Source organism: Xenia sp. Carnegie-2017, unplaced genomic scaffold (genome assembly GCF_021976095.1).
Source record: "Xenia sp. Carnegie-2017 unplaced genomic scaffold, XeniaSp_v1 HiC_scaffold_6, whole genome shotgun sequence".
Lineage (NCBI taxonomy): Eukaryota > Metazoa > Cnidaria > Anthozoa > Malacalcyonacea > Xeniidae > Xenia > Xenia sp. Carnegie-2017.
The window spans coordinates 12,226,341-12,247,581 of record NW_025813526.1 but is presented as its reverse complement, the minus strand read 5'-3'; the positions used below and the strand labels follow the sequence as shown (position 1 = coordinate 12,247,581).

Genomic DNA, 21,241 nt, shown 5'->3' with positions numbered 1-21,241 from the left:
TACACAATACGTGCCGACTGGATAAAAACAAAGCCTTCTTGGCGTCATTGATAATTTTGATCGTTTACGTTGCAAATCAATCTCTGGAAATTTAAAGTCGATTTTTATGTTCACTCCACTTTGGCGAGCGTTTGATGCAATGTGTTAGAAACTTCGAATTTTTTTATAAAATTCAGGATGAAAGGAAAACATAAAAAATATATTTTCGTCCCATAAGAATAGTTATTAGCTATTAATAGAACAATATATATGGTTAAATAACACTCTGAATGTTTTCTTATATGTAAAATATATAAAAAAGCTATAAACTTTAAAGAAACTACTTGAAAGGGAAAGCAATAAATTACACTTATACTTTTCTTGGGGAGACACGTAAAAACGGAAATGCTTCGAAATATTACTATACAAGTTATTCAAAAGCTTGTAAAATATAGGTTATAACTGTCTGGTAGAAATGGTAATTCATTTTTATGTGATTTATATCAACTACACGACCATGAAACTTCTTAATTTCTTATTGGTTTTTACTTTGATAGGGTTAAAGTTTTCATCGATTTTTAGCGTTACAAACGAATAGTCTATTTCTATTATTGAATTCATACACAGATAATTGAAGTTTGTGTAACGCTGACGTTCTTATATGATGCCTTACAACGTTTCAAGCAATTTAATTTTGTATTGTCTTATACATATTTCATTATGCCAAAAAAAATCTCGTTGCTGCCATCTAGATTTTTTCTTTATATCACTAAATTCTCCCAATCTTTGTTTTGATTGCACGAATGCTTCTTTTACAATGGTATCACAAATTATTACATGTTTGTAGATTTAGATCGTCCAGGCTAGTAGAGGGTTGAGAAAGACTTTAGGTATTAAAGTTGACTGAAGTTTTGACAACTTTAGCGGCAGTCCTCTTCAGAGTAAAGTGGACACTGATTAACGTCAGGTTTGCTGTATTTTTTATGTGCTTAATACATCAACGTAATTGTTCATTGACATGTACACACCCACGAATTTCCACTACACACAATATGATGACGCATTCACCAAACAGCAAATACGGCAAACCTGACGTTTATTCCTGACTTGATGCGTAAGAAGACATCCACAATTTACCTCAGGACTCTCCCAACCAGCATGATCTAAAAACATATAATGATATTCCTGGCTTCAAACCATTCACTTTGTATAATATTAAAATTCTTAACAGGAATATAGTTGTTCATTTTATATTTTCTAGTTCATGTAACGTACACAACTACTTATACTGAGCAAATAACAATCTTAAATTTTCAACAATATTGTCAAACGTTTTGGCTTGTTTTTATTGTTCTGCAGTTCAAATCTTTAGATTTTACGCTATTGAGTATTTACGCTGTAGGGAACAGCTCTGTTGCAGTTAAAGCTTAACAAAGAAGATATTAAGTCAAAATATATCAATTAAACTAAGCAAGGAAGATTAGGTTTCATTGGATTTTAGATGATTGCACTCACAGAATACAGTTTGAAGTCACATATTTTTGATTGTGCGTCAATGCATATTTTTGTCTTTTTTAACAGCACGTAATTGTGTGAAGTGGACTGGAATACACTTATATTAACAACTAATTTTCCAAAGTTTGTTACGATCACGCTACTTAATAGGTCCCGTTCTTTTACATTTCCACCCGTTTCGCTCATTCTAAATGGGTATTACTTAGAGTTCTAAACTTCAGAATACGGAAGATAGCCAAATTAGATTGCTTTCTGTGCAATCTAAAGGCTATGTTTGTCTCTCCTGACCTCAATATCTCCGGACACTGTGAGTGTGGTTCAGACAGAAAAGATGGAGCGGCAATCGTAGTGTAAAACCATACTCTTTGACTGTGAAGACATACTCTCGGCTGGGAATCTTAGTAAAGTCATACATTGAAAATTGTGCCATGTTACCAGGACAACTCTGCGTAAAATGTGTAGAAGATTGGATACCAGCAAAAAAGCAGAAATTAGATATCGTGATTGCGGTCACGGACAGTTCTGTTTTGAGTGTGTGGAATCCCTTCATCGAACGAGGAATGTTTTCCATTTGGTTGAAGTATGGAAGGTAAGTTTAATTCTTTCTGGCGCCACAGATGAATCCCTGTAAAATTTGCCTGCCAGCAAAACATAAACAAGTTAAGTCGTCTGTTAGAAGGCAATTCTAGGTGATTATTTCCAAAAGTCAATTCTTCAGATGAAATATTTTTGCTTTTTACATTTGGAATTTGGCTTGTTAAGATCTAGTATTCATCAAATGCCGGCAATTTTTTACAACCATGTGTTAACTCTACTGTAACTTAATCTGTAGTATTTTGTTAAAATTATCAATCATTTTCAAGAATGATATGCTACTATATGCTGTGCATGGTGCCTTATGTAATGTATACGTGTTCTGATGCTTAAATAACTACTCTTTAGACTGATTGTGAAATGTTTGTTCTGTTATTTTTTGGTGGTATATTACGTGACAGTCAGCATGGTAACTGCTCTTCAACAGAATCACATACTATAATATGTGTGGATGGAAAAGGTACAGTATGGCAACAATGACAGTATTTTCACTTTGACTACATGTAAATGTGTATATATTAGTCATACTGTTAAGTATTAGCTTCATTTAGGCTAATAATTTCTATGTTAATTATTTGCATATCAAATAATCCAATTTTTAATCCCATACAAAATTTAGGTTGGCAGCATTTAAAAATTGTTGAATTCTGTCAGTGTATTAAGGATGCTGAAAAACTAATTAAACTCCAGCTGTGACCAGGCTCATCTTCTAAACCCCAAATTGCATTTCACTTTGACTTCATGGATTTTGCTGAAAAATACTTGCTTTAGAGCCATGTATCCTTGCACAAATTTTGCAGCACTGTTGAAGTTGAATATCCTGAAATGCTACCTAGACTGGTATGTATTTCTCATAAACCTGAATTGCACCCATATGATAGTCTACCCATCAAATAGTGGAAATAGATGGGTTGTACTTTGCAAAAAATTTATTGAATCACTGTTATTTACAAACAACATAAACAATGCGGTTACCTCAAATAAGGTAAGAGCACATTCAAATTGTACATGAAGATTCCTTTGCTGTTATGACATTGTGTATTTAACCTTATTTTATTCTTGAAACAAATGCACAAGTTTACTAGGTGTTCATTTTGTTCTTGTTAAGGTCAAAACATATATATTGTGTTAAACAATGGATCATTCGATGAATACAGGTATGTTATATGCAATAAAACAAAAGTCTATTTACAGTTATTGTAGACCTAATAGTTAGATTATATGTGTAGAGTAGTACAGTCTAACCTGTTTTAAGTACACACCATGGGACAACAGACTAGTGTCAGCTTAATGAAAGTGTCAGCTTAATGAAAATGTCAGCTTGATTGAGGTTTCATCATTATACTTTCATCATTATTAGCTATATGAGATTAAATTTTGGATTTTACACAGTATCTGCTTAGTACAGGGTCATTTGATACAGGAGGTTTGACTGTATATATTATATCATTTAAGAATTTGATTTTTTTGTCAGATATTTCAAACGCCAAGTCAGATCATTAAAGTTCGTAAAGAAAGACCTGATTGATTATAGAAATTGCCCTCTTTGCCCACAAGTCAGTATTTGATTTCTTTTTTCCTACTATTTGCTTTGTGAACTATTTTAAATTATATATTTTCTATCACATATACTATCAAAACATTTAAAGTTGTTGTAAAATATGAAGTGTTACATGTTTACCATAAAATTCATTTCATTTTATTAAAGAGCTTTGTTTGCTTTAGACTGGTGAGTTAGGTGTGGCCATTCATTCCATGGATGCTCGCTTTGGTCTAACTTGTAAAAAGTTGGAAGGGAATAGTTTTGCTGTCCCAAACCATGGCTGCCTTAAGTTTGCTGATCAGGATGAAGTAGATGATTTTGTTGATCATTATAGCAAGTCTAATAACAAAGTAGGACAGGTAATTATTGCATCATGAAGGACTTTGAAGCCTATTAAAAAGTATTCTGGAAAGGGGGGGGGGGAGTGAATAGTTTGAAAACAAACTTTATATGTAGTCCATGGAAAAGCAATGGCAAAGCCTGCACTTTTTTACTTTTACATTGCAAATATTTTTGTATTTAATCACTGGAAAAACAATGAATGGATTTGATTTTCTTCAGAAATTATTAACAATTTTGCCAATGAATTTGCATTGTAAGAGTAAAAGATTGGGCAGGCTTTGCCATTGAGAAAAGTGGGTCTATGCTTCATGCAGGTCCATGGGCCCTGATACATACGTAAGTAGCTACGTGGATTTAAAATCAAAATTACAAACAGCCAATTTTTTTCTTTTCCTTTAATTGATCATGTTTATGCATTGTCTATGTCTTGATTGTGTAAACTGTCATGTTTATTTTTACAGTAATAAAACAGTTTTTATATATGCGCTAATCTATAATGTGCTGCAACTTCTTTTAGAGTTGTCAGATATTTAAGGCAGGAGAAGTTAGAGAAGCACTTCACTCCAAAGGAAAAAATCAACTGTTTGATGAAAAAGTGGTGTTTGGTAGTTGTTGCAGTCGGCATTCACACCCTTGACGATTTTTCAGCACTAAATATGGCGAAAGGTTAGTGTCTTAGACTTGGTTTGCACGTAATTATCAATATTGTTGATCTTTGATGAGGTAGTATGGAGAACAAATCGTCGAGTTATAATTTCTTTTCCTGTGTCAATTTTGAAATAAAGGGACAAAGGACAAAACGATTTTGTGCTAACGAGATCTATTGTTACCCTTTAATAATATTTATTGTCTTATTATTAATATTCAGAATTTCGTATTTGCTGTTCCTATTGCAAAGCATTTTAAAAGATGCTGACCAAAGTCCTGGTGTTGATTTAATAATAATGTATATTGGATGTGTATTATCATCATATTTAAAGGTATTTTAATTTTGGCATATATGATGTGGGACAAGTTCATTCACCAACTAAACTTTGAATAAATTGGTACCGTTCTAGGCAAACAAGAGGCATGACATTTTGTCAAGTGTCATTTTCGGTGCCGATATTTCATTGTTATGGACACAAGGCTTCATGCCAGGTAATGAATAAAGCTTTGTACCTGGAAGTTACAGGGATGGATTAAGAGGCGGGATAGCGGAGGAATGTGCTCTCCTCCAACCTTGATTAGTGGAGATGGTTGATGAGTGGCAGTTTCCCTATGAAATTTAGGCATACCAAACAATCAAGGGATCGTAATTGGAGTTTATGGAGCACAATTTCAAAAATCTCCTATCATTGTCTCTAAGTAACAAAATTTAACGAAAAATGTTAGGCATGTTACGGCAACAAGCAGCCACCAGAATCTTATCCAAACTAGAGCACCTCGCTTCTTCAGACGCTTATTCACTTATCTCGAAGAAATTTTAGCAATGCAGGTGCTTGAATATTGTCATTGCTCTATGTGTAACTATTGTCGACAATGAAAATGTTTCTATTTCTTTGTTGCGCCTTAATTATTTCAATTTCTGTATATGATTTGTTTCAGTAAAATCATTAACGTCGAAGCTTAAAAATGTCTACAACTTAAAATTAAAACGCAACAAGAAATGAAGGATTTATTTAGCGAACTACCTGGTAAGTAGTTCTGGTAGGTTAGAAATTTCTTATGTTTTGTGACCGAAAAGTATTTAAGGTTTCTTTGCCTAACCAAACTCTCAACTGAATTTGCATCCTAGGAAAATATGTCGTTATTTAGTAAAGGCTTCTTCATCGAATTTAAAATCTGTGATGAAAAGATAAAGATTTATTAGTATTGATTGTACTTCAAAATAGCCTACTTGTTTTTACGAAATACCTTACTAAAAAACGAGATTTTTTTAATGTATGGGAAAATAAAAAACCTGTAGCATATATAGTTACATACTTATTTATTTTGTTTGTTAGTGACGTACGATGCTGAGATTGTTTGTCAGTGGGAGGCCAGAGAGAAGGAAATTATGTCAAGAGTCAACCCAGGTATATAATGTTATTCATGGGAAATAGTTTCATTCTTAACAATTCAGTCTGTTAGATATAAAGACATACTTTTCAAATACAGAACATAAAGAAACCACGGAGAACTGGAAAGTGAGGTACGTTCAACAGCTACTGCATTTTAAACAACTTAGGTAGGTTCTTTAATGTACTAAACTGGCGCTTTCTCTATAATACATGCCTATAGACGTTTTAATATTTCTTTTGAGCCTGATTGGTGAATTATTTAAATTCTTAGTGCTACATCATTCGGATGTTTTGAAGAAAACCAGGAAATAACTCTGAAGATTACTCAATTCATCAGATGTCGAAAAACTGTACCAGTATGTATAAATGTGTCAAAGAAATATTTTGCTAAAAAGTTTTTTTACATAGGCGCAAAATTTATGTAAACAGGTTTCAAAACATTATAAAGATATTGAACGAAAGCATTCTGTAAACGAAAGATGGAAACCTGGTCATCCTAGTTGTGATGTCGTTGCATTGCAAGTCATACAAAGAAAACGAAAAGATACTATCGGAGCTTTACATGGACTTTCCATCGAAAGGTATTTCTTAATAACATTGAGAAAGAAGTATGCAGGTACTTTAATGCACTGTAAATTTCAGATACAACCTAAGCTATGTTACCATATCTGTCTTTTGTTGTTCTTGTAAATGTTAATTTTGTATTCTTTTACTTGTTTAGATGGTCACGAACAAGATGAAATTAACAATTGAGAAACACAATGCTGCCATTGATTCTCTTCGTGATTTTATAAACAGTTTACCCGATCGTCTGACATTTGACAAAACGAAAGATCCTACACCTGACCTTTATGAGGGATTTGAGTCTGGTGAGGATGACATTCTAGGGGAATCCTCGGTCCCAGTATACACAAAGAGGAAAGCTATTGAAATGTACTTAATCCTAAAACGATGTGACGAAAGAGAAACTTTTAAACTTGGAAAGAAACTTCTATTGTATTACACCAATCTTAGCTCAAAATTGATGAAGCACTTGCTGAGGTTTTCAACTTAACCAATGATGTCAACATTCCCAATGAATCTGGCTTTCAACATGAGGAATCCGATACTGAAGATGAAAACATCGAAGAGCTCTCAGAAGTGGACAGTGACATTGAATAGACGACATAGCTACTATTCGTAAACTAATAGCTACTTTTTATTTACTTACTTATTATGTAATTTAGTTGTTCACGTATCTAGTATAATAACTGATATCACGCAAACATTTGTGGTTTTGTGACGTCATGTTAGTACACAGTCATTTTCTCTTCTTCTGTAGTTTTGACCGTCGTTGAATTTTTTTGACCGGAAGTTTTGACCGTCGTTGAATTGTGAAAGAACTATGTTCTTTATTATTTATCAATGTCTTACAAGTAAGAGTTTATATGCGACATATATCCCAACCAATTAGCTCTGTCTGCCAAACCCAATTCATCTAAAATTGTGAGCATTCATATCATATATAAAATAGCTGAGACGTATCCAAAGCTTGATCAATTGATCAACGGGGTCTGGGGCGAGTTTTTGAAAACACCGAATTTCATGATTTGTCCGTCTAAATCATCCAATTTGTTTCTTAACGTTATAAGCCTTCCCATGTTTCATATTTTGCTCGAGATTAACTCCAAACAGATGACTAACTTTACCGATGTTCAAACTAACGAAACGATGCTGACGAGAAAGTGCGGTCTGGTTCGGCACCCTTGATGGCACTGTCGCTGTTAGAGGTGAAGGAGAAATGAATCCGAATACGTGTTTGGATTGAAATAATATAAAATTCAAAATTATTAATCTACGTAACTGAGTACTGTTGCCATTTCACAGAACACGTAAGCCATTTTACAGATCGAACACTCTTGTCATGTTGCACGTCTGCCGTAATCATTGCAGGTATTAGGTATCACGCATTCTTGCCGTGAGCTTCAAATATTCTCTACGCAATACCAACCCTCCCTACAAGCACATGCTGAAGTAACATTCTGTTGTTAAGAAAGAGCGTGATCGGTTTTTGGGGAGGGTGGTTTATTATAGGATGCTACATACTCTGCTGCTATAAGGTCTATGCTATAAGGGTCCATGCACTAACTAAAAAAATCAATATTTTATTTGAAACATAATTTGTTAAAAAAATTTAAAGCCACAACTATTAACTATTTGCTGTAACAAAACATTGCTTCTGGCTACTGCAATACTTTTGTGTATCAATCCCATATGCTCGATGATATTGGATTATGCGATGCTGTTTATTTCACAAAAAGCACCGTAAAGTGGAAATGTCGACGCAGCGCAATTCGAATTTCGAAATGTTAAAAGTGGAATTCATTTGAGTGCTCGTTTGTACCGAAAATTAATTTATCAACGGCCAGGGCGTTTAATCAATTCTAGATGTTGTGTTGCAGCGAAATGAAAAGAGAGACGTGTATATTAGTTGTTTGTGCGAACAAATAAAACAAACTAAACTTCTTATAAGCCAAATTGTGAACCCACTATAATTAATATATCATAATGGTAATGTTGTGAAGGGGGTGGGTGTTTATCGAGGACGGGACTTTGATTAGTAAGTGGCGTTGCAAGGAGGGGGGGGGGGCGTTTAATTTGTATAAGGTGTTAATATAATATAGGGCGTTTATTAGATCTTACGTCACATATGCTCATATATTATCTGAGAAATACAATTTGGCTTATGCAAACCAATGAGACCTTTGGAAAAAACTTGAGCGCAGTTCAGTGCAAGCAGGAGACTGAAGTTCTTCGGTTATAAATTTACATCGATATGCAAAATCTTTTTGGTTAAAAGATTGATTTGATTGGTTGAGTTGAAATCGGTTTGCACAGGCTAATGCAAACACGGCTATCGACCAATCAGCGAGCGGGTACTACTGTTTTTATTTTATTAGATTAAACAAACCTTGGCCTTCATAAGTCTTAATTCATATACTATTTCATTCAATAATTGTTTAATATCACGCTAAACAAATTGTATATAATAAATCTAATCATGCAGTTTGAGTTAAAAATTAAAACTTGAACAAATCTAATACACTAAAATGAACGTTTTTAAAGATACGCATTATTCGTGTAAAAAAATTAATGCCCAACATAAAGTTTTGATTAGAGCCATAGAAATAGACCAAAAAAAATTGTAAAATTGAGTTTATTGTAACGTTTCGTTTTTACTCAAGACATCTTCAGACAAATAATAAATAGGATGTTAAGACAAGATATTATATTTACAAAAAGGTGTTAAATTACTACTAAAGAAGGCGGTGTCAAATGGATTATATGATAAGGAAGTTAGGAAGTAAAATAAAGAGAAATTAAAGAGGTCAAGTGGAATGGAGTTTCCTTGCATGTTAAGTGAAGGCTTGTATTTATTGATTAGAAGGCTCACATGAATGGAGAGTCATAAGAATCGTTAGAAGAGGAGATTATTTTAAAGTCGTCTAAGTTGGGGGTGTGTCCAGTTGCGTTAATGTGAGCAAAGATGCTTGATAACGCAGGGTGGGAAACTTGGTTGCCTGTAAGGGGTATCCGAAGATCTGGTGTGTAGATGACGTGTGGTTTGACACATACGAAGCGTTGCAGCTTCGAGACTTGAATAAATAGACTACACCAGATCTCAGAGGTTTGGGAATTTTGTCCTTAAGGAAGAAAGAAGATACGTTAGGAAGGGCGGAAAACAAATTTAATAGATGTATGTGGGAAGGCTGCAGCACAAAGGCTATTGATTTGTATGCCGGTGAAAGGAAGACAAAAGAGATGGGCATTTTGTGAGCAGTCAAAACAGGTGGTTTGGGGCAAGGTGTTGTTAAGTGACGTGTGATTTGGTCAATTATACGTAAAGGAAAACCGTTTTTGGTGAGTGACTTTCTGGCAAATTCGAGTTGTATATGAAAATTTTCGTAATTAGAACAAAGATTGAAGATGCCATGAAGTAAGCAGGAGACTAGTGAAAGTTTGTTAGTATGTGGGATGAAGCTGTGGAAGTTAGTGAAGAGGCAAGTGAAACTAGGTTTGCGGTAGACGGAAGTGGTTTGAATGAAGATGGACATTTATTAAGCCAGGATTGTTGGTGAAAGGACATGAATATATCAACAAAGAGAGGGCCCAATGGACTGCCCATAGCCAAACCAACAATTTGCTGGTACATTTTCCGTTAAAGCTAAAGTGACAGTTCTTAACAGATAGAGAGTAGTTTTCAAATTCTGTTGCAGTGAATCCGTTGAGTACTGGTGGTTGTTAAAAATGCTATTGGACATTATGCGGATGGTTCCGTCAACAGGTATATTAGTAAATAGGGATACGACATCAAAACTAGAAAGGACAACATTACTGGAGTTGATATCGCAATTTAGGATTTCTTCAACAAAGGAGAAAGAATCTTTGATGATGAGGTTATAGTGAGGGTTTAGGAGTGGGATAAAACTTTGCTAGTTTATACGAATAGTGATTAATGGAGGAAAGAATGGGTCTGAGAGGGATGGTACATTTATATATTTTAGGAAGACCATACAATATACCTATTCGTGAATCAGTATGGTAAAGTTCTTTGTAAGTTTCTTGGCCGATAGATTTAGCATCTTTTAACTTTTTTAATAAAGACTTCACTTGATTTTGTCGCTGTAAAGTGACTTTTACTGGATCTCCATAAAGAGGTTGAAACTTTGTAGTGTCAGATAAGAGTGAGTCTATTTTCTTTACATAGTCGTCTTTGTTAAGTATTGCAATACCATTTCCTTTGTCAGGTTTAGTGATGAGGATAGTTCTGTCGTTTTTTAAATTATTAAGTCTTCTTGTGAGTATAGGAAAGGTGGTGGGCTGTAACTTCGGAAACCTGAGTGGGCAATGTCTTTTAATTTGCATTTGATCGAGTCTGAAAAAATCCCGATGATTCATAAACAGGTTCTCGTATAAGACGGTTGTAGAGTTTTTCAAAGGGTGTTATGAAGGTGCAAATGCTTAACTTTTTCGGTGGGATGGTTCAACCGACGCTACGGTGACGACTGTTTTTTACTTTTTCATTCCTCCGATCACGTCCCTTTCTTTCTTGACTATCTAAACCGACAGCACCCTAACATCACATTTACAGCTGAAGTCAAACAGAAAACAGAAAACTATCATTTCTTGACATTGACATCTCTCGCACTAATGGAAAATTCACAACTTCCGTCTACCGCAAACCTACTTTCACTGGCCTCTTCACTAACTTCCACAAATTCATCCCACATACTAACAAACTTTCACTAGTCTCCTGCTAACTTCACCGCATCTTCAACCTTTGTTCTACTTACGAAAATTTTCATACACAACTCGAATTTACCAGAAAGTCACTCATCAAAAACGGTTTTCCTTCACGTATAATTGACCAAATCACACGTCACTTCCTTAACAACACCTTTCCCCCAAACCACCTGTTATGACTGCTCACAAAATGCCCATCTCTTTTTGTCTTCCTTTCACCGGCATACAAATCAATAGCCTTTGTGCTGCAGCCTTCCCACATATATCTATCAAATTTGTTTTCCGCACTTCCCAACGTTATCTCTTCTTTCTTCCCCTTTAAGGACAAAATTCCCAAACCTCTGAGATCTGGTGTAGTCTATTTATTCAAGTCTCGAAGCTGCAACGCCTCGTATGTGGGTCAAACCACACGTCATCTACACACCAGATCTTCAGACACTGAATATCGCCCCTTACAGGCAACAAGTTTTACCATCCTGCGTTATCAAGCATCTTTGCTCACATTAACGCAACTGGACACACCCCCAACTTAGACGACTTTAAAATAATCTCCTCTTCTAACGATTCTTATGAACTCTCCATTCATGAGAGCTTTCTAATCAATAAATACAAGCCTTCACTTAACGTGCAAGGAAACTCCATTCCACTTAACCTCTTTTAATTTCTTTATATTACTTCCTAACTTCCTTATCATATAATCCACTTGACACCGCCTCCTTTAGTAGTAATTTAACACTTTTTTGTAAATATAATATCTTGTCTTAACATTCTATTTATTATTTTTCTGAAGATATCTGGAGTAAAGACGAAACGTTACAATAAATTCAATTTTACAATTTTTCTATGGCTCTAATCAAAACTTTATGTTGGGCTAATTTTATTACACGAATCCGATTTCCGCTCAGCAAGTTTCTCGCTACTATTTTAAATGATGCGCATTATGTATATGTATGTATCCATTTTATTTTGCTTTACTTATAATTGAAGGACAATGAAAGACACATGCTCACTTTCTTTATAAGTGCACATGCCAATAATTTTATTGTGTATTTTTCTCAACTTACACAGACAAGAAAATACAAATATGTTAACTATGAGATTACGGAGTAAAATAAGTTGAGTTCTCCCTGTCTAAGTTTAGAAAATCAAACAAAGTAAAAATGGCATCTATATACTTTACACCCAGCAATCTATGATGATAATGACATGTTACCCTAAATCTGGAACCACCTTGCTTGCCTGGAGCATATTTTAAAAATTCGGCAATTTGCTCTTCAACGTTGACCTCGCTGCATCATTTATGGCTTTGACGCACGCTTCTAAAAAGTGAAACGAAACAGAAAAGACATACTTTAAATATATTGCATAGTTAAAACACTAAATCGTAAGCTGAATGATAAACAACAATTCATTATAGTGATATATGCAGAACAGTTTAATGTATTAGCTTTTAAAACTTGATACAATATTCCTTACGATAAGGAGCAACATAAATGGCTGTTTTTCCAATTCACGAACGACAAAAAAGAGACAAAACATGGTACTGCTGCAGCAATCATTATCGTCTAATTGTGCTTACTTGTTATAACTTTGCAGAGGGCAAGGTGTTGAAATGTTCGCTTTGACTTCGTGCCTTTTAAACTATATTGGGACCATAGATTATTTGTTCCCAGCTTTGTCATAATTCTTCTAACACTGTTTGCAAAGGTGTTTGCGCACAGTGCTACCAAAAACTGCAGCTAGTAAAGAGAGTAAAAGATAAATTATATGGAAAAGTTCAATATAGACATATATATATATATATAACCGTTTTGATCTCGAATTGCAAAACAAAACCATCCAAAGTGAATGGTGAGAGCTTTTAGAAAGACCAGTTTCTTCGTTTAAATTTTTTAGCGCAAATGAAACGACACACTCCTAAGAGCCGTTTGAAGGATCGTAACGTATGTAAATCGACCAGAACACGACAATGCTCTTACGAAAAACACGATGCTGGATTCATATAGCTTAATCAGATAATCTGACCCCCAAACGTCATGAAAATCGTAGATAAAATTACGTTTCAGACTTTGACAAACGTGCATGTTTACAAGCTTCAAACACAAATGGTAGAAGAAAAGTCAATATTATGTTACGTAATTGCAAATGAAACTATCGTTTTCACCTTTCCAAACAGATAAAGGGGAAGGGCTATGCCCTCCTTAGTCACATTTTTTACGTAACACTTGAAAGAGTCATGCATAAAAAATAGGCGGTGATAATAAATATTACTAAATACGTATGGGTGGTTAACTTTCCAAAACTTACCAACTTTCTTCTGGACTTTTCTTCATCAAGACTAGAGAATAGGTCCTCAAGTTCTTCAACCGAATCTAAGGGATTAGGTAGAACATCTTCCAAAATTTCGTGCTCGTCTACACCTTTCGTAGCGCTTAACAGAGCACGCAATATTGACAACGCTTCTTCTTGCTTATCAATTAATGTTTCCAGTTTGGTGAGAACTGATCTTTGGAAGCCTACAAGACAGATAAGAAAATAATAGAATAACTTATGTATAACCTACGTAATATCTTAAAAATATAAAACCTTACAACATGTACTAACAATAAAATTAAAATAAAACTCATCAAATTGCTAATTGAATACGCACAAAATAACAACGCTATTCAAAAAATATATATGCAGAAAAAGGTACCATTATTCTTTGGTTGAGAACGTCTTCCTGCAGGTGTTATGTACATAAAACTTGTCGAAGGCGTTTCGTGCGATGAAAGGTCATGCGCATCTGCAAAAGCAATCACGTGTTGCAGTTAGTTGTGAAAGAAAAACAACATTTCAAACGACACGAAATGAACGTAAATGAAAACGTAACAACAAGACATGCAATAATGAATTGTAAGAAAAGCTTGCCTAAAGACACCTGCTTCGTTGAGAATGTCTTTCTCTTGTTGTGCCAGTTGTAGGAATTCCTTGAAGAGACGTTGCCCTTATCTACAGAAGACACGTACTGGGTTTAACATATATCTTTATTGCACGCACGAACGTCATTTAAATTAAGGCACTATAAGTTTCAAAAGTCAGAAACAGAAAGATGACTAAAATAAAAAACCTCGAGAAGTTTCATTTGGTAGTTTGATAGCAAACGCTGAGAATTAGATTTGAACGAATGTATTTTGATTAAATCGTGGTGAACGCAACTGCAATTTTAACTGTAACTAACATTTTTTCAACTAATTACAACAACATTTTAAAGGACGAACGCCTACAGCACCTGTAGAACATACATAAGCCCTATAATGCAACGATGTACGTAGAAAAACAGTAAATATCTAATACGAACGTTAAAGTTATTTAAAAAGAATAAATCAAAATTATTTCAAAAATTCAGTCGACATATTAGATGAAAGTTGTTGATTAGTCAGTTCTGATGACAGAAAACTTACCACTACGCTGAGATGGTGTCTTACTAGTAGATGTGGAAGTTATTGCATGATCCTTTGTGTTTAGGATTTCTGGTGCTAGTTCACCGTCATATAAATCTAGATCAACATTATATAAGGATGAAAAGAGAAATTTTCTACATGCATGTTTCTGTCAAAAAATTGTCCACTTGTACAAGGATTATAATTGCGCTCATACCTTTTTCTGCAAGGGAGATCAGCTCGCGGTACACCGGAAAATCTAAAAAGCAAAATCTCTTATTAGATTTAAATGCAACGTAGCAATATGTGAAAAACTGCACTCCTTTGAATAAAGCAATGGCCTATTGCATTTCAACTACAGTACTTCTTTCTAGAGTTTGTTGATAAGATTTCATTGACGGCTGTTATCATATTACTTTCAGAAGATTGCAATAAATGCTTACTGTTCGCACTAAAAGATGCGTAACGTGGAGCAGGAGGTAACTGAGGGGCTCTTTGTTGAATTACGGGTTCATCACTGTCATCATCGTCTGATGAGAAAAAATACCCGATCATCGCAAAACAATGTTTATTGAGTACTCAAGCTATACTAAAAATACTAAAATATGGTTAATTTAATGCTTGCCAAATGTTAGGAATGACGATACATTATATGTGTATTAAACTAAGTATAAGATATCTGATCATAGAACTAGTCACATGATCTGGTAAGCACTTCTTATTGTATGCTAATTGTTATCTTCTGTTCTGCTCTATACCGCATGGTTTAGGACAACGCTCATTATGAAACTTAAATTATTAAATATATGTTGTTTTGTTTCTGCTTTAATAATAAATTAACACCAAAGATGTAACATTTAAGAAACTACGGCAATACATTTAGTCTTAATCCTTTCTTTTCCCATCTTAAGGAAGAAGACATAGCCAAATTCAAAAAACTTATTGTGTTTCGCACACAAGACCCTCTATTGATTACAGCCATATACGCACGTAAGTAGTTAAAACAGTAGAAATAAAACAATTTTCTGTGTTACTGTGTACGTAAGTTGTTGTGATCGGAGAGAAATATCTAGAATACCATATAACCTACTTTCTATGTTAGTGTAATCTGGAAATTCTTCCATACTCCTTTTGAGACGAGGACGTTTTCGTGGCTTGTCGTTGATTGACTCATCATCTGATTCAATGTTTGAAGTGGCAATGGCTGTTCTAGCGAACTTTTGGGCACTTTTACAGTTGTCTAAGTAAAAGAAAGGTTTAAATTCAGAAAACAGAGCATTAAATCGTTTATAGCACTTTAGAGGCTTCAGTGGAGAAAGCCAATTATCTACATTTTATATCTTATTGAAAAATATTCTTTTACCAATGTTTTTATACGTGTATAACTTAATAAATTAGGTTAGGTGTACTGCAATATATAACGTACAGTACGTATGCTTCATTTGAATATTATGTAAAGTGTAGCAACAGAAACAACAAATGTTGTGCATACCTTACACATTATCGACATATTGTTGAATTTGTTCTTGTTGTTTTATAAGCTCCTGAAGCAGCTTATCGTGCTTCAAATAAACCTCTTCACACAGTTCAACAGCCTTTTTCTCTAGTTTGTCTGAGACAACCTTTAAGATGTTATCTTGCTGCAACGCAATCGAGAGCTTTCTTTCCTTCAGTTAAATTTCCCTCCATTTTGGCAGTAATCGAAATGAGTTTATCGAGCTGAGTTGCGGCAACCTCCTGCACTGATATACAGGAGTGATTCTGTTACATGTGATAAAGTAGCAGGCAATCATTGCAACACAATTCCTACAAGATATATACAGATAATAGAGTAAAAGACTAGTACACATAAAGTTATATATATTCCTGAAATATCCCCCAAGAAATGCATCCCTAAAGTTCATTCGCTGAAAGCAGAGAACTTTCTACAGAAGGTTAAAGAAAGAGACTGAGATCACAGGAGGGAATTTATCTATAAAATGCTCTTTCTAGGTTAAACAGTACAAAAGCAAACAAACAACGATCTACCTTGCATGTTTCACAGTAAAACCTCAAACTTTCCCAGGATGCTTTTGACAATAACCTATCCTCTTAATTTTTGCCTGACCTTCAGGAGTGTCGAGTTCGTCAATGGATAGCACAGTATGCTGGTTCTGTCCAGGAAATTTGTTATGCAAAGTCTTACAATCTTCACACATGAAGATTTTACATTCAGAACAATGGTGGAGTCCAGGATTATCACATAATTGACACTTGCATCCCTAACAAAAACATATGTAAATACTGTTATCGCTATTCTTGGAATGATGATTGAAATATCGTACAATTCAATGGTGTACATAGCTTGTCCGATGATTTAGAAGGCATATTTAAATGAACAATCTTCAAACACATCATTGTACTGTTCTTCCGTGTAAATATAGTTCAAACAACAGAATACTTTTACAAGGCGATGAGTTGATTATTCTTTTAAAATATCATATTTTTTAATGTAAACAGAAAAAAATGAATAATTTTTGGAATTAAAAATACAAAAAACGATAATGGTTTTGTCAGATAATAATCAAAAGGCATAGATAGTTTTCGCACGACGTCATAGCCACCAATTTAAAACCACCTTGAAGAATAATGACGTTCAATGTTTGATACAGTGGTCGATTACTAAGTACGCTAAAGTAGGCTGAAGTCTACAGGCCCAGGCTTTCAAGAGAAACGTTGTATCTAAACATAATTAGTTTTCAGTTATTGCCATTCCGGACTAGTTTAATGTTTTTAATTTAGACCATTCATGCTGTTAAGGACTGTATGATCTACTGTTGAATCTATTCACGGATAATCAGAACTCGTGAATTAGTGGGTTTTCCAGTTTCAACTTTGAATTTATCCCTTATAGCTGATACTATGATCTACAACAACAAGCTGGGAAATGCAAATGTAAAGGAGAGCAAGGAACGTAAATGTCATCAAGAGATTGAATTTAGTGGAAGAACGGATATTCAAGTAAATGTGCAACAACTTTGTCTGAGCCTGCAGGCCGCGTAATTATTAATCCGCAGTCTGCGCCACTGGTTTGATACCACCAATATGGCTGCTTCCTCCACTATCATGTAGATCCCTAAGGAATAAGGAATGAGTGAAAACGATCTATTTTTAAATAAAGACTTTCGGATAGAAAAAACGCAACCTTAAAGGCGACTATTTTCATAAAGGTGCTGCATATTCAAATTAAATATCATTCGTAAAATAGCAATCAGTACAATTTAAAATGCATCCGTAACATGGAACGAATGCATAGAGGCAATGGTCAATCTGATTCTATAATTCAGATCGACAGTCAGGTTCTATATAATAATGTATAACAGTAATGCAAACTTTCATAAAACATCAGCTAGTATTTGCGTCGGTTGAAAAGCAATAGGAAACTCCAATAAGCGTACGGGAGCTATCAATTCAGGGGAAGCAAAAAATATTTTGCGCAACTCACAAAGAAGGTTCTGTCGTATTTTCGCCAGGCTAAAGTTAAAAATTTGCTCAACTTGTCAATCTTTAAAGTTTTTGGGGGTGGTGGGGGGACTCCGATGGCGTATTAGCCAGGTTGTCTTGACTGAGCCAAGTAGTAAATTTGTTAATGCTAAGTAAATATTTTCATTATCATCATTATTCATTTATTAAGAAGCCTATTGTTTTTACATAGAGTTAACACCTACTGTAAATATTTATATAGTTTGATGTGTCGAAAGCCAACAAGTCTTCGACTCTATGTTATCGAAATAGATATGAAAGTTGCTGTTTATTTAATATTTACTACTTGAGTTGTTCATGCCTGTGTTACATAATGCAACTATTAATATAGCAGTTTGAAATTGGATTCGTTATACACCTGCTATATATACTCCCATTTTTATATATTCACAATTTTAAAAATCTCAAAATTGTTTATTAGAATTAATGATGGAAACCTGAAAAGTGATCCCCAACCCAATTATCTCCTTGGCTATGTCACTGGATAAAACTCCTTTTGGTGACTAAATTTCCTTTTTTTCACAATGTTACTTTTTTGAAAATGTCAAGCAAATCTGGAAATTCAAATTTTTGCTTAGAATGTCTGAATTTTAAAGATTTAGATTCAGTCGAAAAGCTAGCCTTATTATTTAGCCCTGCAGTGTAAGTTTGTATGTGCTCACTCACTTGAAAAACAATAGATTACTAAGGAAATATATAATGACAATGAATTGCTATTTACATAGCAGAACTAAAACTTGAGGTGTAGATTTATTGGCCCCTATCTGCAAATTAACCTTAGCAGTGGTAGTCTGCTTGCCTCGATTAAGTTCTGCTATGGAAATTCCATTCGTTTTATCCACTAATCCGAACATTTGTCACACTCAAACATGGAACATAATTTCAGTTTCAGCATTTGTATATAGCGACCATTGCAATGTAAGAAAATGATTTGAACTACTCTGATGGACCAAGCTGAAATACAAATTAATGCAAATCTGATAGATAGTTCCTTCTTCTAACAATAAAAAGGATACAGAATGTTATGAAATAACTATTGTACAATATGCGCACAAAAAGGTCATGTCTCGGACTTCTTCAAAAAAAGCCATTTTATTTGGATAAGGGAATAAAACATGATGAAATGTTACAAATCATCAAAGAAAAAGTCTCACAACCGATGATTGACATTTGACAGTCATATGTCAAAAAAGCCATTTGGTTATGTTGACCAATCTACCAAATTAATGAATAAAGAAAAATGTACCAGAGCCATATGAATTCACTGCATTGCCAACCAGTACTAGCTTGATAAAGTTATGGGCATCAATTTAAATGTCCATTCAATGCATTTCATAAACAATACATACCGGTATACAAAAAAAACTAAAATGTCATGCAATGCTCATAATATGCACCTGATTTGATAACAATTTATGTATTATATAGTTTGTATTTAGATCCACGTAAAAATAAAAAACATGCTGGTTATTGTGTATTCATTAATAGCAAATCATATGAAGGAATTTAAAGCAATATATGTATACATTATTGCATAAAATGTTTAAATTGGGCGCAAAGATATGGCAAGCAGAAATATAGTAAATTCACTAAATTCCTGTCTTCGCCTCCAGGTTCAATATATACCATAGCGCGATGCCTGATTTTGATATATTATGTACATGAACCTTCTACAAGATGCCCATTCAAATTGCATCGGATGAGGGCAAGTATGTACATATTTCAAATTCAACTTACTTTACGAACAAATCCATTGGTTTGATTTGGGCTTTCAAATATTGCTTTAACATATCAACTCAAGAAACCCAACAGCGTTTTAGCCAAAGTTCTAAACAGCGCGTGGTCGGTTATTGCCATTCTAATATAAGCTGATTGTGCTGAAACGTTTGACACGTTGATCAATTGCGGAAATAATTAAATTCTGCGTGTCATTTATATTAATGTTAGGGTTTGTATGAAGTTAACTTATATCCAGATGTTGAAGGGCAAGATTTACAATAACTGTTTAATAGTTACATATTGATAAAACGACGAGTAGAAGATGTGAAAGTTGTATATTGATTTGGTATCAGTCAGCGCTGTAAGATCTAGTTCCGTTTCACAATTAATATTATGATAAGAAATATTCAAAAACATCATGTGACGAGACTGAATTGATTCTGCTCTAATATTTCCAACGTGATATTATTGATTTAACGTTTGGTTATTCTAGCGCTAATAAAGAATACAAGGCATTTAAAATGCATTTTAAATACTACAGCAAGTAGGACATTCAAGAAGAGAAGTGAGTTCGTGAGCAACACACTCCATTGTAGAACAAGGCAAGCGAACAAAGCAAAATAACCGCAGAGCTAACAATATTGACATACCATGCATATATTGTGACTTGGCAACCTCAATAAAGTGTGGAATAAAATGATGTCATAACTTCATTCACATAATTGCATTGGTGATTGTGATTGTGGCGAAATGCTCATATCCTTATTTCATCGTTTTATATGTTCTTTAATATTGTTTACTAAAGGTAAATGGTTGAAAACTTCTGATCACTTTATAAGTTTAAATGGTAAGTTTTGTAGGGCAAGATATCACGCTTAGCAAACGGTCAAGGTCATACTTTAGAAAGTATACGGTGAAAGGTCATTTCCTAATTTACGTGATTTTAAATCATGTTCTTTTTCGTTTTTGAGGTATCAACCTTTTTCTGTTTTATCAAAACTATTTTATAGTTAAATAAACTGATAGCATTGCTAAATGAAAGCACATTTGACCATTTTTGGAGAATATATTACAATGAAGTAAAAAATAAATTTAGAAAAAGAATAATTTACATTCCCTAATTTGAATGCCATAAAAACTTCAAAGAATTCAAATTAGAATGTAAACAGTGATGTGAAATAAAGAGTTTTACAGTTTAGGAGATCATTAGAGTTTTAAATGTTGTATCCACTTTAAAGTGGTACTATGACGAAAATTTTGCCTCTCGTTTTTTTTTCATA

General features: G+C 34.1%; 2 protein-coding genes and 2 long non-coding RNA genes across 8 annotated transcripts in view; 2 read left to right on the top strand and 2 right to left on the bottom strand.

Annotated features, from left to right (window-relative positions):
• Positions 1 to 1,567: 1,567 nt before the first annotated feature.
• On the top strand, positions 1,568 to 2,930 carry LOC124458421. Its single transcript, XR_006953173.1, has 3 exons — positions 1,568 to 2,083; positions 2,437 to 2,548; positions 2,708 to 2,930. It is a non-coding gene; the product is annotated as an uncharacterized LOC124458421 (long non-coding RNA).
• Positions 2,931 to 3,189: 259 nt separating this feature from the next.
• On the top strand, positions 3,190 to 6,930 carry LOC124458417. Of its 2 annotated transcripts, XR_006953162.1 has the most exons (12): positions 3,190 to 3,245; positions 3,563 to 3,644; positions 3,814 to 3,990; positions 4,491 to 4,639; positions 4,842 to 4,953; positions 5,032 to 5,113; positions 5,561 to 5,649; positions 5,959 to 6,030; positions 6,113 to 6,146; positions 6,287 to 6,371; positions 6,445 to 6,596; positions 6,737 to 6,930. XR_006953162.1 is itself a non-coding variant. In XM_047008434.1 (11 exons), exons 6-11 carry the CDS (start codon positions 5,622 to 5,624, stop codon positions 6,753 to 6,755), a joined length of 390 nt encoding a protein of 129 aa, XP_046864390.1. In that variant the 5' UTR covers positions 3,561 to 3,644; positions 3,814 to 3,990; positions 4,491 to 4,639; positions 4,842 to 4,953; positions 5,032 to 5,113; positions 5,561 to 5,621; the 3' UTR covers positions 6,756 to 6,930. The 2 variants fall into 2 exon arrangements, 1 of the variants encoding a protein (XP_046864390.1); XM_047008434.1 differs by lacking the exon at positions 3,190 to 3,245 and having other exon boundaries at positions 3,561 to 3,644.
• A 5,311-nt stretch (positions 6,931 to 12,241) lies between these two features.
• Positions 12,242 to 21,241, bottom strand: part of LOC124458416 — a 56,320-nt gene continuing 47,320 nt past the window's right edge. The window contains exons 1-4 of one of the 2 annotated variants that reach the window (XM_047008433.1): positions 13,994 to 14,093; positions 13,606 to 13,814; positions 12,878 to 13,037; positions 12,242 to 12,617 (exon numbers count right to left, since the gene is read on the bottom strand). In XM_047008433.1, coding sequence (XP_046864389.1) covers positions 12,550 to 12,617; positions 12,878 to 13,037; positions 13,606 to 13,814; positions 13,994 to 14,039 — 483 coding nt within the window. In that variant the 5' untranslated portion in view covers positions 14,040 to 14,093 and the 3' untranslated portion in view covers positions 12,242 to 12,549. Of the gene's footprint in view, positions 12,618 to 12,877; positions 13,038 to 13,605; positions 13,815 to 13,993; positions 14,094 to 21,241 lie in introns of those variants that run through there. The other variant, XR_006953161.1, reaches the window with a different exon arrangement.
• On the bottom strand, positions 14,551 to 20,166 carry LOC124458420. Of its 3 annotated transcripts, none has more exons than XR_006953172.1 (7): positions 19,980 to 20,159; positions 16,749 to 16,981; positions 16,213 to 16,526; positions 15,811 to 15,960; positions 14,938 to 14,979; positions 14,742 to 14,837; positions 14,551 to 14,589 (listed from the first exon to the last, which is right to left on the bottom strand). It is a non-coding gene; the product is annotated as an uncharacterized LOC124458420 (long non-coding RNA). The 3 variants fall into 3 exon arrangements; XR_006953171.1 differs by lacking the exon at positions 14,551 to 14,589 and adding an exon at positions 15,164 to 15,250 and having other exon boundaries at positions 14,674 to 14,837; positions 19,980 to 20,166; XR_006953170.1 differs by lacking the exon at positions 14,551 to 14,589 and having other exon boundaries at positions 14,677 to 14,837; positions 19,980 to 20,161.

Coding starts and splice junctions, on each gene's coding strand:
- LOC124458417 (XM_047008434.1), top strand. CDS start 5,622: ATGAAGGATTTATTTAGCGAACTACCTG. Junction 6,031..6,112: donor TATGTCAAGAGTCAACCCAG/GTATATAATGTT, acceptor TTTCAAATACAG/AACATAAAGAAACCACGGAG. Junction 6,147..6,286: donor ACGGAGAACTGGAAAGTGAG/GTACGTTCAACA, acceptor TTAAATTCTTAG/TGCTACATCATTCGGATGTT.